General features: G+C 43.0%; 1 protein-coding gene across 17 annotated transcripts in view; it reads right to left on the bottom strand.

Annotated features, from left to right (window-relative positions):
- PHLDB2 (pleckstrin homology like domain family B member 2) overlaps window positions 1–14,888 on the bottom strand; it is a 107,951-nt gene that overhangs the window by 45,985 nt on the left and 47,078 nt on the right. For all 17 annotated transcript variants that reach the window (XM_064588493.1, XM_064588454.1, XM_064588558.1 and 14 more), the window contains exons 4-5: window positions 14,531–14,674; window positions 13,330–13,467 (exon numbers count right to left, since the gene is read on the bottom strand). In XM_064588493.1, the coding sequence (XP_064444563.1) occupies window positions 13,330–13,467; window positions 14,531–14,674 (282 nt within the window). The remainder of the gene's footprint in view (window positions 1–13,329; window positions 13,468–14,530; window positions 14,675–14,888) is intronic.

Below are 14,888 nucleotides of genomic sequence, written 5' to 3'. Positions count from 1 at the left end.
AGCGCTTCATGAAGCACCACCACGATTTGACCTTCAGTAAGCACAGTGACCACGACCTTACTCTCCTTGCTTCATTCACTCTAAGTGCAGATAGCAATAAAACTGGCTTCTAAGCTTGATCACAGAAGGATTTTTTTAAAGGATGCAGCTCTCAAATAGTCCTATAAAATTATATTTACTATAATTTCTTCATCCAAATGGCCATGATTTCCCGTTTAAACATATCTTTAGATTCTTTATAAAAGAGGCTATGGTTTAAGTCTAAAACTAGGACATAAATACCTATACCAATTCACTTAGGTGTCCATTTTTGGTGGAAAATTTTCAAATGTCAAGGGCATTTTAGAAATATGTATTTAGTTAGGTTTAGAAGTGCATTTTTTCCCTCTCAAAATGATTAAATCCGGAAGTCATAAAACTGAGAATCCTACTTCATATATCAATCTAAAAACGTTTCTGCAGGGGTGCCTGGCTGGCTCAGATGGTTAAGCGTCTGCCTTCGTCTTGGCTCATGATCTCCAGGTCCTGAGATGGAGCCCTGAGCCCTTGAGTCCTCAGGCTGCCTGCTCAGCAGGGAGTCCACATGCTTCTCCCTCTGCTTCTCCCTGCTCGTGCTCTCTCTCTGTCTCTGTCTCTCTCTCAAATGAATAAATAAAATCAAAAAAAAAAATAAAGATAAAAATGTTTCCGCAACTGAAACTTTTGCAGACTATCCAGAAAGTTTCCTCCGTCTTTAATGGCAAGTGTGAGCCCTGTGCAGAACCACAGTGCAGGAGGTAGAGAGGGGCAATGGCCTGGCTCACAGAGTGAGGGATTATCACATGTTCATTCACAGAAAAGCTGAATATATGGGGACCACTCAGACTCAGTCTTTAGTTTCAGAATGAATCATTTTTTCTCTTTAATACAGCCAGCAATACAGAATACAATCATCCTTTGGATAAGAAAAGGTGTTATTTCTTCTGCGTGTGGATCAAAGATTGCCCTATTTACACAGCAAAAGAATTTTGTCCAAAAAGAGTTCTGTTTCTAGATACTGTATCACTGGATTTTGCAGCAATTCTAGTTCTAAGAAGAAAGCTAAAAAAAGAAAGAAAAAAGAAAGAAAGAAAGAAAGAAAGAAAAACTATCCAATCCCCTTAAATACCAAATGTGCAAAACTGTAAAATTTAAAGTTACATTTGACAGAAAACATTGATATGATATTTGATCATATGGAAAGGCACTGGCCTGAAACAGAGGTCTCAAATCTGAAGAAATAACCAAACTATTCCTCTGATGCTCCCCATTTTGTATTACTACTAATAAGCACAGATAACAAATAAAAAGTACCTTATGTTTACATACTGCCTTCCTTCTGAGGTGCTCAAAATGTTTTGCAATTCCATACAAGGGGACAGTGAGAAGAATTATGCAAGCAGGCACCATCAGAACCTTCTTTAGCTTCTCTGGTTTACCGGTAATGCTATGAGCACGGCTTAGGTCTCAGAGCAAAAGCTTAGTGGGGCCAAAGTGAGGGCAAAGGAAGTAAAGGGCAAGGATGAAAGGACCAGTGACAGGTGGGCCTAGCCATCACTCACGGAGGACCAGAGAGGTGATATCACTCCGTGCCAGCCAAAAGGTGGCCAACTCAAGCCAGAAAGAAATTAATATTCCTACTTTCTATTTATTGCCCAGAAAGTTTTCAAGGGAAAATTAGCTCTAGGCAACTAGTTAATTAGAGCTGAAAATATCACCTTCTACAGCAAAGTAATAAACTTAAATTTGTTCAATTTGTTATAAGTTTATTAAATTTACTCATTAAAATTTAATAAATTTATTGAAAATTTAATTTAAAAGTTATTTAACTTAAAATTCATTACAATTCACTTAAATACACTTGTTTCTTGAAAATAGATTCATGAATCCCAGCAAAGGGATTTATACAGCCAAGACAAGTATATGGACAAATTAGATGGCATGTAAGGGTTCAGGGATTCTTACTTTTGGACATGCAAAATATGAAAACTAGCTGTTATTTCCTTCCCCCAGATTTAAACTGGTTAACTCACCTATTCTAATTATTATAGGCACAGCAATATTTTCTAAACACCAAATTGGCAGAGAGCTTAACTTTTTTTTTTTTAGGATTCATGAATCTATTTTCAAGAAACAAGTGTATTTAAGTGAATTGTAATGAATTTTAAATTAAATAAAATTTAAATTAAATCTTCAATAAATTTATTAAATTTTAATGAGTAAATTTAATAAATTTGTAACAAATTGAACAAATTTAAGTTTATTGAAAAAATAAGAATGACAAGGAATTGGAACACTCCAGGAAAATCCAGATGCACAAGGGGGCATTTATAAAACCAAGCACAGAATGTGACTTCACTAGAGACATGGCTGCTTCTGTTAGCACTGCTCTTGCATTGATTTGTCTTCATGTACTGGCAAATCCACCTGGGTCACAAATTCATTGCCCTTTTTTTACGTTTAAGACTGATGTTCCTAACGTGTATATATGACCAAAGGTACATTATTCAAAGCAAATTAAAGCAGAAATCAGTATATAAAATCAGGCTTCTATTCGCTTCCATGGTGAATTGTTTATTCACTCACTCAGTAAATATTTATAAAGGGACTATAAGTAGAGAAAAGAGGGAGCCTGATCATTGTCCTCACAAAGTACGGTCCAGTTAGCTCTGTGGTTCTTAGCCCGGACTGCACATTAGAAAAACCTGGGTGAGCTTTTAAATATACTATTTTCCAAGTCTCCACACAGTCAGACATTCAGGAGCAAAATAGGGTATGAGTATTTTAAAAATCCCTCCATGTTTTCTCATACACAGCCAGGTTGGGAAACCCTGAATGAGCCCCCCAGGATGATGTGAGAGGCAAAGGCAGTTAACAACAATTCGCTTTTTTAAATGAAGACATGGGACATTAATACACAAGGCACCAAAGAGTGCTCTTCAAACATTTGGCTTAGTGTCTTCACTTCATAGTATAAAAGGTCCTTTTACAAGTGACACCCCAATTGTACAGTTTTTTACATTCAAATTAAATGCCTCAAGTAAACCAAACAAAAAATGTACTATGAGATTACAATATCCAATGCACATTCAGAGAGGAATGATGCATTTCAAGTTCAGATGCAAAATGACTCTTCTAGTCAGACAAATGATCAGGAGCGTGGATGAGTTTACTCTAAATAACTTGAACTCGTACACAAGAATTACCAATAATCTTTAATGAACTAAATAATTTAAAGCTTATCATAAAACCACTTATTTGGGCTGGAAATGTGGTTAGAAGACAGTAATATAAGTTTCTCTCTTTTGAGTTGTATTCTTGAAGGAAGGAACTGAAATTTAACTTGCTGGTTCTTTTTTTTAATTTGCTGGTTCTATTTGAATTTCAATATTACAAGGAAAATTCTTGAATCCCAATGAAGACATAATTTTACCACATCTAAGTAATATTTGGTAATCAGCTGGTTCAAAGTTACTCTGAAAAGATGCTTACTTTATTAGCTTGTGGGGCTGCCAGATTAAATAGAAGACATTCAGTTAAATTTGAATTTCAGATGAATGACAAATGATCTTTTAATGTAAGTATGTCCCAAATAATGCCTAGGGCATAATTACACCAAAATTTATTCTGTTTATCTGAAATTCAAATATAATATGTAAATATATATATATGGGATGAGATGTATATAGGATTTCTTGATTTATTTATTTATTTGCTAAATCTAGCAACTCTATTAGCTTAATAAAGAGTCTCTTAAAACTTAAGGTCCGGGGCACCTGGGTGGCTCAGTTGTTGGGCATCTGCCTTCGGCTCGGGTCATGATCCCAGAATTCTGGGATCGAGCCCCACATTGGGCTCCCTGTGCAGGAGAAGCCTGCTTCTTCCTCTCCCCCTCCCTCTGCTTGTGTTCCTTCTCTCGCTGTGTCTCTCTCTGTCAAATAAATAAAATCTTTAAAAAACAAAACAAAACAAAACAAAAAAAACTTAAGGTCCATCTTCCTAATTCCCAAAGTGTTTAGCACAGAACCCAGCACACACTAAGTACTTAGGTTAGGTTTGGAGTTGATACAGTGATGGGTTTAAATTCATAGTACCTAAGCCATCATTTCTGTCGATCCAAAGTCCTTTCCATATACCCTGAGAATACTTTTCCTTTCAGTTCCTAAACCCTGTGGCTTGGGAGGTAGGCATCCTCATGGGTTCACAGATTAGGCAATTGTTTTAGATCCAAAATCACTTACCTGAAATTCTTAAGGCCAGATGTGTTCCAGATTTCAGAATATTCTGTATTTTATAGAGGTAACGCAGTTCATAGAGCATATATTAAAAGGCATTTCCAGTAAGGTCTGGGCCAGTACCTATAATCAAACACGTTTCTATTTCTGCAGCTACTTATGAATATTTGCATTAAGTGTGAATATCAGTCAAAGTCAGGTTTCACAACCAAACAAGTTTTGGTGCTAATCTTACAAAATGATCCCCCCACCCCAAACTTTTCAGATTTTAGAATTGCAGAGAAAAGATTATAGACTTGTGTCAACGAATGCTGGAAAGCTGAGAACTCATTTTCTGCCTGCCTCTACAGAGCCACATCCTTATACTTCTTTCCCCAGATTTTTTTTTCCTTTAGCTTTGACATTTTAATTACACAATTGATTGGTGGTTAGCGTAGAAAAAACTGGACAATTGGAACACTAGGGATTTCTATAATCAAACAACCACCAGAAAAAAAGAACCCTAATCTGGAATCCTGTTGACTGAATCCCCAAATCCCACAATACTCTTCCACTTCCTCTAGCTAACTTTGAAATGTAAGAAAGAGGCACGGGAAGGGCTGGGTCCCTTTTGAATACTGCCTGTGACTTGGCAAATGCTCTGCACTCCAGAAGCATTAACACTTTGCTGAGGAATTCTGGGCCAGGCTGTCTTCCCCCTGGCTCTAAAGGAAGGACGGAGAGGAAGTAACAGGTACTTTGGCAAGATAATAATGGGGGATAAAATGTAACCATTTTAGATACAATGATACATGCTTCGTGTAGGAAAATTAGTCAAGTAACAAGATTTCACTGTGGCACGAGTTATATATGGCATAGAGTGATTTAAGCTTCCATTCGCACCTTTAAGCCTGGTTAGTTATAAACAAAGACAGGCCAGGATGGCAACAAATGCCATAATTCATCTGTGAAAGGACAGATCCTAAAACAAAGAGTGAGCTTTACGATGAGCGTCTGGGTAATGGAAAGACTGCGACAAGACCACGAACGCGGAGCCCTTCCTTAACCATTTTACTGAATTTCAGTAAAACTGACTATAGATTTTTGTATGCCAAAGAAGCAGAGATGAGACACTGATAATCATCATAGAGGAAATTGAAATTCCTCTATAATAAAGTAGAGGCAATTGGGAAACTATTTTTTGTCTGGAATTCTTACTGCGGTCAGAACAAGGCAAAGACAGAAGGAAAACCTACCTAAACAAATGCAGGTGTGCACACATCTGCTCAGCAGTGGCCCCAGCTGGGCTTGGCCGTGGGGTTGGGGCAGCGGTAAGAAGGGAAGCCAAGTCCACAACCAGGCTCTGCCAGCACTGAACTTCATGGTCCCGGTGGCTTCTCCGCTCTGCCGCCAAGCTCATTAAACCGAATCCATTCACTAGGGCAGAGGTGAACAATTCTCCCTCCTTTTACTTGCCCCAAGAAAACACTACGGCCTCTTGGCTTACTGCTTCATCAAATAAATATCCTCTCTGGACTTACGTTGGAGTCAGATACTTGTATTTGTTCAGGGTTTACCCATGTTCATAGAGACTCTATTTGTGATGTGGCTATTGTCTGAGCACTTAGCTCAGAGGCACATGGAAATGGGCTTCTTGATGCTTTTGGCTGCGGAACCCATAAGGGCAGAGAAAAGTCAGCTCAGGGAGCCACTGCAAAAATGTTCAATAAATATACAATTGAATACATTGTCTATATTTTATATGTTGTCTGTATTTCATGCTCTTTATATTTTAGATGGTAACATATAATAAATAGCAGTCATCTATAACATACAGGTTCTCCCCTGTATCTGAAAGTAGAGCACTCCTATGAAACGTTTCCTAAGCCAAAATGGTGTAAAGCGAAGAAGCAGACCATTAATCTATATGGAAAAAATTTTAAACCTTCCCAGGCCCCCAAAATAACTCTCTTAGGCTTTTCTGATACCTTAGGACACATCTTGCTTATCTAACAGATGCACCCAGTAAATGGCGATTGAAGCACAGATGCTCACACACACGGTTGGAAGGAAGCTGTGGCTGTAGGATGCAGAGATGCTGCTGTAGTTTCCAGGGAGGGAGCTGGGTGGCGCCACTCTGGATGCTGGGGGGTGCAAGGGTGCGCTCGTGGCAACACACACACTGAGCGTTAGACTCACTCTGAGCGCTAGACTCAGGCTGAGCGTTAGACTCATGTTGAGCGCTAGACTGAGGCTGAGCACCAGACCACCCCTGAGCGCTAGACTCGGGCTGAACTCTAGACGTATGCTGAGTGCTAGACTCACATTGAGCGCTAGACTCACGCTGAGCGCTAGACAACCGCTGAGCGCTAGACTCCCCCTGAGCACTAGACTTATGCTGAGCGCTAGACACACACTGAGCGCTAGACTCGTGCTGAGCTCTAGACTCCTGCTGAGCGCTAGACTCCTGCTGAGCGCTAGATACACGCTGAGTGCTAGACTCCACCTGAGTGCTAGACTCATGCTGAACGCTAGACACACGCTGAGTGCTAGACACACACTGAGCGCTAGACTCCCCCTGAGCACTAGACTTATGCTGAGCGCTAGACACACACTGAGCGCTAGACTCGTGCTGAGCTCTAGACTCCTGCTGAGCGCTAGACTCCTGCTGAGCGCTAGATACACGCTGAGTGCTAGACTCCACCTGAGTGCTAGACTCATGCTGAACGCTAGACACACGCTGAGTGCTAGACACACACTGAGCGCTAGACTCCCCCTGAGCACTAGACTTATGCTGAGCGCTAGACACACACTGAGCGCTAGACTCGTGCTGAGCTCTAGACTCATGCTGAGCGCTAGACTCCTGCTGAGCGCTAGATACACGCTGAGTGCTAGACTCATGCTGAACGCTAGACACACGCTGAGTGCTAGACACACGCTGAGCGCTAGACTCCCCCTGAGCACTAGACTTATGCTGAGCGCTAGACACACACTGAGCGCTAGACTCGTGCTGAGCTCTAGACTCCTGCTGAGCGCTAGACTCCTGCTGAGCGCTAGATACACGCTGAGTGCTAGACTCCACCTGAGTGCTAGACTCATGCTGAACGCTAGACACACGCTGAGTGCTAGACACACACTGAGCGCTAGACTCCCCCTGAGCACTAGACTTATGCTGAGCGCTAGACACACACTGAGCGCTAGACTCGTGCTGAGCTCTAGACTCATGCTGAGCGCTAGACTCCTGCTGAGCGCTAGATACACGCTGAGTGCTAGACTCCACCTGAGTGCTAGACTCATGCTGAACGCTAGACACACGCTGAGTGCTAGACACACACTGAGCGCTAGACTCCCCCTGAGCACTAGACTTATGCTGAGCGCTAGACACACACTGAGCGCTAGACTCGTGCTGAGCTCTAGACTCCTGCTGAGCGCTAGACTCCTGCTGAGCGGTTGATACACGCTGAGTGCTAGACTCCACCTGAGTGCTAGACTCATGCTGAACGCTAGACACACGCTGAGTGCTAGACACACACTGAGCGCTAGACTCCCCCTGAGCACTAGACTTATGCTGAGCGCTAGACACACACTGAGCGCTAGACTCGTGCTGAGCTCTAGACTCATGCTGAGCGCTAGACTCCTGCTGAGCGCTAGATACACGCTGAGTGCTAGACTCCACCTGAGTGCTAGACTCATGCTGAACGCTAGACACACGCTGAGTGCTAGACACACACTGAGCGCTAGACTCCCCCTGAGCACTAGACTTATGCTGAGCGCTAGACACACACTGAGCGCTAGACTCGTGCTGAGCTCTAGACTCCTGCTGAGCGCTAGACTCCTGCTGAGCGGTTGATACACGCTGAGTGCTAGACTCCACCTGAGTGCTAGACTCATGCTGAACGCTAGACACACGCTGAGTGCTAGACACACACTGAGCGCTAGACTCCCCCTGAGCACTAGACTTATGCTGAGCGCTAGACACACACTGAGCGCTAGACTCGTGCTGAGCTCTAGACTCATGCTGAGCGCTAGACTCCTGCTGAGCGCTAGATACACGCTGAGTGCTAGACTCATGCTGAACGCTAGACACACGCTGAGTGCTAGACACACGCTGAGCGCTAGACTCCCCCTGAGCACTAGACTTATGCTGAGCGCTAGACACACACTGAGCGCTAGACTCGTGCTGAGCTCTAGACTCCTGCTGAGCGCTAGACTCCTGCTGAGCGCTAGATACACGCTGAGTGCTAGACTCCACCTGAGTGCTAGACTCATGCTGAACGCTAGACACACGCTGAGTGCTAGACACACACTGAGCGCTAGACTCCCCCTGAGCACTAGACTTATGCTGAGCGCTAGACACACACTGAGCGCTAGACTCGTGCTGAGCTCTAGACTCATGCTGAGCGCTAGACTCCTGCTGAGCGCTAGATACACGCTGAGTGCTAGACTCATGCTGAACGCTAGACACACGCTGAGTGCTAGACACACGCTGAGCGCTAGACTCCCCCTGAGCACTAGACTTATGCTGAGCGCTAGACACACACTGAGCGCTAGACTCGTGCTGAGCTCTAGACTCATGCTGAGCGCTAGACTCCTGCTGAGCGCTAGATACACGCTGAGTGCTAGACTCATGCTGAACGCTAGACACACGCTGAGTGCTAGACACACGCTGAGCGCTAGACTCCCCCTGAGCACTAGACTTATGCTGAGCGCTAGACACACACTGAGCGCTAGACTCCCCCTGAGCGCGACACTCAGGCTGAACGCTAGACACACGATGAGCGCTAGAGTCACGCTGAACGCTAGGTTCACTCCTCACCGCCTTTTTGCATAAAGGAGGAAATCCTCTTCGGATTTCTCTCAGGAAAAACAGGTGCTGTTGGAGCTCTTTCGTAAATGGGGGGTGCCATAACGTGAACATCGGAAAAGTGAGTGACACCTGTATATTAATTTATACCACTGGGTAAAAAATAGAATGATAGTTCCCAAATCACATAAGAGAAATAACACCAAAGACTGGCCTCGCGTGCCAAGGAAACGATGTCAGTAATTTCACGCCAGTACTTGAAATTTGAGGTGTTAGTAAGCCTTCCTCCTATGGCTCTAGGCCTTGTCTCCAAAAAAGTAGAGTCAGGCTTACAGGATGTGCTACCGACATCTGAAGCGGAGCTTGCCGGACAGGGATATCTTTCCAGGTCTTGGTGGTCTCATTCCACAGTTTCTATCTGACAGCAGCAACAGGTGTGTGGAAAAGGAAACGAGACCCGAAAGGGCAAAGGCCACTTCCTCCTTCTGTCTTATGCTCTGGCTGGGCTGGCAGTGTGATGACGAGCCCCCTGGCATGTGCACTGAAGCACACCATCCCAGATGGCCTGAACTTGGCAGCACGTAGCTCTTGAGCAGGTGTCTGGCTCCGTGTTTCTGCTAAGGCTCCACCTGGGCTTGCTGTTTGCAGGAAATCCAAGGACAATATTCCCGAAGTATACTGGGTGGTATTCTAGCCTTTGCTATGAGCTGGGTAAACAGTGGATAGCAGTGCCTTCCTCTATTTCACACGCTAGAGAGGGAAAGCCATATCTAACAAGCCCCAAACATGGGAAGTACGAAATGGGATTTGTACAAGGACTCAAAGAACAACAGGGAGAACATAATCAGAACTGGAAGGGTCTGAAAGGGCTTTTCTGAAAAGCTAACAATGAATCTAAGCCCTGAAAGATAGAACCGACAAGATATGGAATATGGGAAGGGAATTCCAGGCGTGGGAAACAGATCTGCAAGGAAATAGATCTGGCAGGAGGCGGGGGGAGGATGGCTCTTTAAACAAATAGAAGGTCACCATGCACATCGGGTGAAGGAGGGGGGAAGTGATGAAGGCCCACGATATAAATATATAAAATTTATATAAAATATGGTGGAACACAAATCAGAGTGCTAGGATGTAATTTATATATTTTAAAAAATTGCTCTGGCTGCTGTGAAGAGAATGAACAAAAGGGAAGCAAGTGGAAATGGAAGGAAAAGAGATTCTGATGGTTTAGAAGAGAATGCTGTTAGTGGAGATGCAGAGCAGCTGAAGAAATTGAGAACTCTTAATGCGAGAGTGATGGAGAAAGAAGGGTCAAGATCGACTTCCGGGTTGCCATTTGTACATAGAGGTGGCTAGAGATGCCATCTCTTGGCCCGGGAAAACTGGAGGAAGAACAGGATGGGGGGGTGGTGCATGTGGAAGACAAGGGGAAGGAGAAGATCAAGAGTTCGCTAGGAGTGTTGAGTCGGCAGTAGCTGTGAAATGTCTGAGTGCAGATGTCAGCTAGGCTACAGGATATGAGTCAGAAATTCAGGAAAGTCTTATAAGCTAAAGACATACACTCGACTGTCACCAGTGTTTACAGGTCTTGGGGAGCCATGGCTATAAGAATGTGAGGATACAAGAGAAGAGGATTCAGATCAAACACTCTAACAACTGGTTTTATAGAGGCAGAGGAACAAGCAAAGGGAACTCAGTTGGAAAAGTCAGAGAGAATGAGTATGAAAAAGAGAAGGAAAACCACAAGAGGAGGCATCCAGGGGCCAAGGGGCAGGGTGGGGAGGGGCAAGTATGAAGAAAAAGGGTTGTCCCCTGTCTTGAATGCTGCTCAGGACGTCTGATCACAAGAGGACTAAAAAACACGCAGTGGGTTGGGCAGCACCGAGGTCTTTTGTAGTCTTACCAGGGACAAATCTGATGGAGAAGTGGGGGCCTAGGCCAACTGGAGTTGGGGGGGGGTGGGTAATTGGGAACTGAGGAAGAGGGCTCACAGTGTAGGAAGAACACTGTTTGAAAAGCATGGCTATGATGAACAGAAGCGAGATAAGGCAATAGCTGGAAGGTAGTTTGTTTTTAAATAATAATAAAATGTAAAAATAATGTTGGCATGTTGGCAGTCAAAGTCCAGGAAAGAAGGAGAAGACTGGGGGAGTGGGGTACAGAAGAGCTGACCTGGGATGGGATGACACCCAGAGCATGTCCCAAGGCACTTATCTTTGACGGGGGGAGAGAACCCTCCTGAGTGGGGAAGGGATGGGATCCATCTGATTTCTCAGAGAAGTAGGTGGTGAGGTCACCTCCGTGGGAGGAAAATGGACCAGAGGTTTGAACAGAGTGGAAGTGTGAAACAGCCGTGTCATAAAATCATATAAGTTTATTTGAAAAACATAGTAATGCCGCCAAGCGGTATTTGAGTTTGGTCATCAAAAATCTGTATAACATCATCTAGCCCAGTCTGTTTCCATTTCTCTTGTCCTTCTCTGGAATCTCTCACCCAAAGCCAGTTTCTGCCATTTTTCACACCCTGTGATGACAGACAATAATCCCACTTTCTAAGATCAACGAATCCCCTAACAGCTGCATGAGCCAGTCCTATACTTCAAGCCCCCAGTGTCCCCTCTCCTATGCAGAGCCTCTATCAAGCTTACCAAAACAATAATAGGAAGGATGGAGGTGGCCTCCTTTCTTGTTTCTGCCCATGTCCCTGGAGTTCCACCTCTCCTTTAGGTCCACAGAATATAACACGACTTTCCCTGGGAGGTGGGATTGACACGACTTGCTTCACTTTTGTATCTCATATGAATGATGGAGACAAACAGAATTTGCAGGCCATGCCATGTGTGGGCTACACAAAGATAAGTAACTACATGGGTGAGGAAGGCAGAAAGGCTTGTGGAGAACATGATACCCATTCCTCTGTCCCACAAGTTTTCCAGGAGGACATAAAAATAGATACTAATAAGCACCGCAAAGACATCTCACGCTTCCCACGGTTTCTTGCTGTATCAGTGCAGAATCTTGGAAAAGCAGAATCGTCCTCTACTGCAGATCGAGACAATCAATCCTTTGACCTGGCTTTGAGCTTTTTAAAGAAAAATATACCAACTACCCAAATGGATTCTTTACTATTTCAAAGTCTGGAGCTAGAAGGAACATACATAAAACTTAATGTGAAAAAGCTGGGTAGTTAATCTTGACAAGCAGGCAACCAAGAAATTGATGTGTAGCTGTTAATCTGACATCAATTTCTGACAATATCACTTTGAGCTCATTCTCTGGCACCAAGATCAAATGCCCTTATTTATAGGTCTCAAACAAAGAAGAGCCTAAAAAGGAAGCCGCATTCAGCAGAAATCCTTTCCACATATTACCCACTAGGACTTACTCAAACTGATTTTTTTTTTCTTTTTTCTCAGCTTAGTGGAGAAGATGGTGAGCAAGGAAGAATGTGTTCAAGTTCGTTTGCTTTTTCCCTCTGAAACTGGAATCTCATTTTTTAATTTTACGCTTGGTTTAGCTGTAACTAACTCAGAATGTGAGAGAAGAGTAAGTAAAATATTTCCCAGAGGAAATAAACAAATAAACAGACAAACAAAAAACCCAACTACTACCTTGAATTCTAAGAATTGCAAGTAATTTTTCCCACTTTCCCGAGTAGATATCAGCTAACATTCAGGTTGTGGCTTGAAATGTACGAGTGAGACCTTTTCCGAGGTAAATGTCAACTGTTTCATGGGTATTTTCCACTTGACAGTGTATGAGGATTCCCTGACAACTCCAATGCATTTGTCAAAGAGCAGTGCCCTTGCATTGAAGACAATGGCAAGGCAGGACAGGTGAGATGAATGGTTCCCATTCAAATTCTTAATAAACAGAAAAATGAAAAGAAAAAAGGCAACTGTATTTGAATATGCCTAAGTCATCCCTACAGGATACCAGTGGTTAAGAATAAACTTCTTATGCTAAAATCAATCTTTAAAAAACACAGCACAATCAGAAGAGCAGAAAGCCTGTTGGAAAAAAGCAATTCACTCATCTCAAGTAGGTTAAGCTGCCATGAATATCAACTCAGAAAGTGCTTATGGGCTCTACTCCCTTAGCATCCACAGCTCAGTCCCTGACAGTTCTTTGTGAAGAACTTACCTCATCTTAAGGCTTTCCTCTAGTACCACTGTCTCCAGGAACATGACACACAAATCCCAAACCATGGGAATTCATACAACATTTAAATTCGACCGAATGGAACCACCATATTGCTCATAAAAATTGAATTCAAATATACTTTTCTTTTACCTTGGTCTTTTCACCAACGATGTTCTTTTCCAGTTCTGCTATTTTCCGATTTAGATGATCCAAAATTTCCTTCTCTTTCATAAGTTCAGTTGTTTCAGATTTCTGTTCTCCGTCCAAAAGAGCACATTCCATATCCAACTGAGGACACAAAACAAAGCTCAGATGTGTTTCACATTCGGAGAGATTCTCAACTGCCCACTTTAGAGGTGCATTTTTAACAGCCACAGATTTCAAAAAGTACTATGGTATCAGCCAGACTGTGGGGTCTAGAGAACACCCCAGAGAGTCCAGGTGAGACTCAGAATTCCTATATAAGAAAGCTGGACAGCCCACAGTATATTTACTAAGAAATCTACCTATCATTTAATTTTTCTACTGTAACTCCTTCTCTGCTAACTTCTCAAGAGTATTTTGCCTATTTGCTCAGATTCAGGCTCAAGCACAAACCATCTTGGGAGCAGGTGTGTCTGTCTGTGTTTGTCCACAGAGCTTGGGAAGTGAAAATCACACCCGGCCCAGCATGCAAGTGATGCATTCTTAGCAGTGCCAGCAGGAGGAACATCCAGGGTCTGTGTACAAGATGACAGGTGAGCAGTCCCCTTCCACTTAGAGCTATCTGCATTATCTGTGAGTATACACATGCTAGGCAGAATCATTTGCTCCTTCTCGCTCCGTGGAAATAGTATGAAAATTGGCCCTTTCTCCTATAATAGTAATAGACTATGTGTCTGTCTCCTCTTTGGTTTGCAAATCTCTAGAAAGCTAGGTCTATGTTTGCTGCATATATAAATCCCCCTATAGTCCAACACGACGTCCAACTCATAGTAAGCATACTCAGGAAATGTTTGTTGGATTTGAATTTGGACACCTAAATATATGGGGGCCTCAGCTGACAGATCCGTAGCAAGTCAGAGAGCAAACAGCTTTGTTAAGACAAAATTGGTTATACCCAAAGTACATCAAAAATGGCTTCATATGTTTGTCTCATCTGACTTAAGAAAAAAAGACAAGGAAAAAGAACTATTTTTTTTAAAAAAAGGTATTTTTACCCTGTACTTGGATCCACTGAAAAAAATGTTAACTCATGTTGATTTCTATGTATTCTGCTTCCGAAACTTATGTCTTAATAAGCAGTAATATTTTTAAGCTAAAGGGAAGGGAGAAACAAGAGAGGGGTAAAAAGTCAACTCCTGGTTTATACCTCTCTGGAAGATTCATCCATCTGGTCATTGATATCTTTGATTTTTTGTTCAAGTTCTTCGAGGTTATTTAGAATTGCTATCCGGGTCTCTTCCATTGCTGCCAACTCCTGAATCCTTTGTTCTTCGTTTATATCCTCTGGGGTCTGCAATTAATCAACACAGAAAAGGGCTATTCACACTTCAATTCCAGAATCTCCCAATTTATAAACCAGTAGAAAGTCTTGGGTTTCACAGTCTCAGTGCCTCTTTGGATTCTAAAAGCATCCTTGTGATTGTTCTGTTGCAATTCTGCATTTTCCCACAAATCCTCAGCAGTGTGGGTCTTAAGTTACCTCATACAAACCAACTTAAATTCAC

This window comes from Mirounga angustirostris, unplaced genomic scaffold, assembly GCF_029215605.1.
Source record: "Mirounga angustirostris isolate CCGP_5_RB_7025 unplaced genomic scaffold, mMirAng1.0.hap1 SCAF_1, whole genome shotgun sequence".
Taxonomy (NCBI): Eukaryota; Metazoa; Chordata; class Mammalia; order Carnivora; family Phocidae; genus Mirounga; species Mirounga angustirostris.
The sequence above is the reverse complement of the archived record's forward strand: the minus strand, read 5'-3'. Positions and strand labels throughout refer to the sequence as shown.